Source organism: Phlebotomus argentipes, unplaced genomic scaffold, assembly GCF_947086385.1.
Source record: "Phlebotomus argentipes unplaced genomic scaffold, Phlebotomus argentipes genome assembly contig_42, whole genome shotgun sequence".
NCBI lineage: Eukaryota > Metazoa > Arthropoda > Insecta > Diptera > Psychodidae > Phlebotomus > Phlebotomus argentipes.
Window position 1 is genome coordinate 1,223,780 of NW_026776171.1, and position 3,056 is coordinate 1,226,835.

The window sequence follows — 3,056 nt, forward strand, 5'->3', positions numbered from 1 at the left end:
ATTTCTCTTCTCCATTTATTGAGAACCAAAATGTGGGTTTTCTACATAAGTTTTCCCTGTGCAAGCTCAACAGAGCTTCTGCTTGCAGTGTTAAGCTTGAAGGTATATAAATTTCATTGTGCGAGTTCAAACAGCATGTGCTTCCAGTGAATCTATAATTCTCAGGTGATAATAGAGTCCTTTGTGAGCGTGGAGCAATTTTAAAAGAGACAAAGGCCTTCAGGGATTCTGAAATATTTCCTCTTCACCAAGTGCTCAAGCAGAAGGATGAATAGCGATAAGATGTATCCTGATATGATAATTGTGACTATCATGTGACAATCAATCAGACGAACACTTCCAAAGTTCTGTCCTTTTCCGCTGCAAACAGGCTTTCGTGTGTAGAGTTTTGATTCCACACGACGCTCCACACCGAATTCCTTCATCTTAAAAAGACTGAGAAATTTTTGATGAATCTATCAGTGAATGCTGTGTTTTATGATCATTTTACCTAACTTTCATGACTTCCTTGTAGGGAGAGTTCTTCGCTATGGCGAGCCAAGGGTCAGTTGTAAATAAATATTTGATTTCCATAAGCCCGCATTTCTCATGCTCGTAGAATGTTTCCTCAATCATTTGATAAGATTTTGCGCATTCGGAGAAAAATGCGAAAAGTCCTCGACGAATTCCAGCAACGCCATCATTTAAACTCATGAATTTGTCCTTTTTTCCCGGAGGCGCAATCCTAGTGTCATAGATTGTCTTCCGCACTGGCTCCGTCATGGTGCTGAAGTAGTGGCGATTGTACACAATGTCCTCCACGCCGAGATCCATGTTGGAGTCCAGAAGATCCTGCAGAGTAGAGATGCTGGTCGTCGTCGACTGCAGCAGAGCCACGATGTTGGCGGTGTAGGAAGTGTACAAGAAGAACATGGAGAGGAAGAGGAAGAACGACGAAATCCTTCCGGAAGCGATCTTGGCCTCCATGTGCGCTCCTTGCTGAGTCACGGCGCCGGCCGCGTTCATCACGATGTCGCTGAATCTGGGAACTTCTTCCTCACGATTCTTATATTGAATGCTGAGTCGCCAGCTGAAGAAGAAGATGAACGTGGCCAGAGCCAAAAGAGCGAACATCGCGATCCAAACTGTGCCTCTGAAAGGCAGGTAGAAGATATTGGCGACATAAGAAAGCGGCGGTGGGCGAAATATGAAGGCTAAATTGGTGGAGACTGTCAACGTCAGATACTCTATAATCCACACTCTCTCTGGTGTCATAAAGAGCGATGTTCCGCCAATTTCAGCCCGTCCGTCTAAAACTTCACCAAGCATTCCATCCCACTTGCCAGTGGTTTGGTTTTTAATGCCCCAACTCGAGCTGACTGTAAACTTCCGAGTGGCGTTTAGCATGTCCATTATTATGTTGGTCGTTCTGTAGTTGACTTTGGTGATTGAGTCAATGTGTTTATCGCTTCAGAAACACAATTAATGCATTGTCATGAGTTGAAATCTTGCTCAATTGAGCCAAAATCGATACTCACGTGTAATCGTCGAGATGATTCACGCTGTCTGGATTCGTGATGACGATTGACGTCGTTAAGAGAGTTTGATGCAAGTTCGATCGTCTGCGCGACAAAACTCTTGTGCTCCGAAAGTCTCTGATTCCCACCTTTGAATCCCACTCTCCGTAAGCTTCGTGGCTTATCGTTAAACTCGGGTTGATCCTGAAGACTGCAGAGAGTGAAAAAGCTCAGGATGAATTGCGATAATCAATTGAATAGAGTTTCTTCTCACTGTAATCGAGACTGAGTCTAGAGGAGTTGAAGACTTCGGCCAGAAGAACGTCGCTGTCCAGTCGCAGTGGCAGATCCTCGAGGAGTCCTTCGTGGTCCTTGAGGCTCGCAGAGTCCGCGAGGAGAAGCCACCGAATGGGATGCGCCAGAAGAAGAGGCGGAAGTTCGGCGAGAGTTTCTCTGGCCGAAGGACAGTCGAGATCCACAACGTTGAGAACGTCGTTCCTTCTGGCTTTCGGATCCTGAAGGATGTCGAGGAAGTCCTTCGGGTTCGTCACAATCGGCAATTCAGTCACTCTCGCAATTTTCACGATGGAATACTTTTGACAATCGAACAAGGAAATCGTCGTTGGAACATTTTCATGTTCCACGAAATCCTTCAGGAAATCTCCAAGACAAATTTTGGATTCACAATTAGTCAAGTTGATGATACTGAGCATTGATAGGATAATACAGAATCCTCTCTGTTCCATTCTGTAAGTCTTCACTCTGCCCAAGATTCCACTGAATTGGAAAGTTCGCAAAGTTTATCGCTATTTATGCGCCCAAAGGGCCCAAAGTAATTCTATCGCTTTTAATTGCCCTTCGGGTAAAATAACATACTCTTAAGGTTTTTCTCAGAATTTTGCCTTGAAACATTACTTCGTGTGCAAAGTGTGTCTGCATGGCTAATTTTTTATGTAAATTCCAGAGTCCTCTCTATTATTTTTTCCAACAAGAGATAAAAATTTCACGTTAACAGATACTAATTACTGTTTGTGTGGAATTTTTAGTGAAGAATTTATTGTATGTGTTACTATTAGATCAAATACATAAGCGCCTGACGTCAGTAGATAATGCATAAATTTAAATTTCCATACAGTGACCTAAATATTCTCTCATTGTGCACTCTTTGCGATTAGTGATATAAATGTAATTTGTAAAAAAAATAATTTCCGCAAGAACTTAATTTCTGGTTTTATCACCTTGCGCTGGTCAAAAATTATCTTGATTGAAAATTACGGGATTTGCACGAAAGCTCTGCTGTGAATGGAATAAAAAGTGTTTCAGCCAGAGGACTTTCACCTCACCGTTTAGCTTTTCCACCGCCCTTAACTTGTCGAGAGAGAGAGCGATTTTTGATTAAAAAATATAATGCTTCCCGAGCGAGAGTGCTGTAAAATGGGATGTGTTATAAGTAGCAGTGATTTATCACATTAATTTCACCGTAATTACATGTCTAGGAGTGAACGCCTTAATCGTTTTACAGGCAATTTACATGAACAAGTGATTTACTCTACACATAGT

General features: G+C 42.4%; 1 protein-coding gene across 1 annotated transcript; it reads right to left on the reverse strand.

Moving 5' to 3' along the window:
* Positions 1–200: 200 nt before the first annotated feature.
* Positions 201–2,242, reverse strand: LOC132257266 (glutamate receptor 2-like). The gene is made up of 4 exons (XM_059754105.1): positions 1,771–2,242; positions 1,518–1,707; positions 491–1,447; positions 201–435 (listed from the first exon to the last, which is right to left on the reverse strand). The coding sequence occupies exons 1-4, from the start codon at positions 2,240–2,242 to the stop codon at positions 201–203; spliced, it is 1,854 nt and encodes a 617-aa protein (XP_059610088.1).
* Between the last annotated feature and the right edge of the window lie 814 nt (positions 2,243–3,056).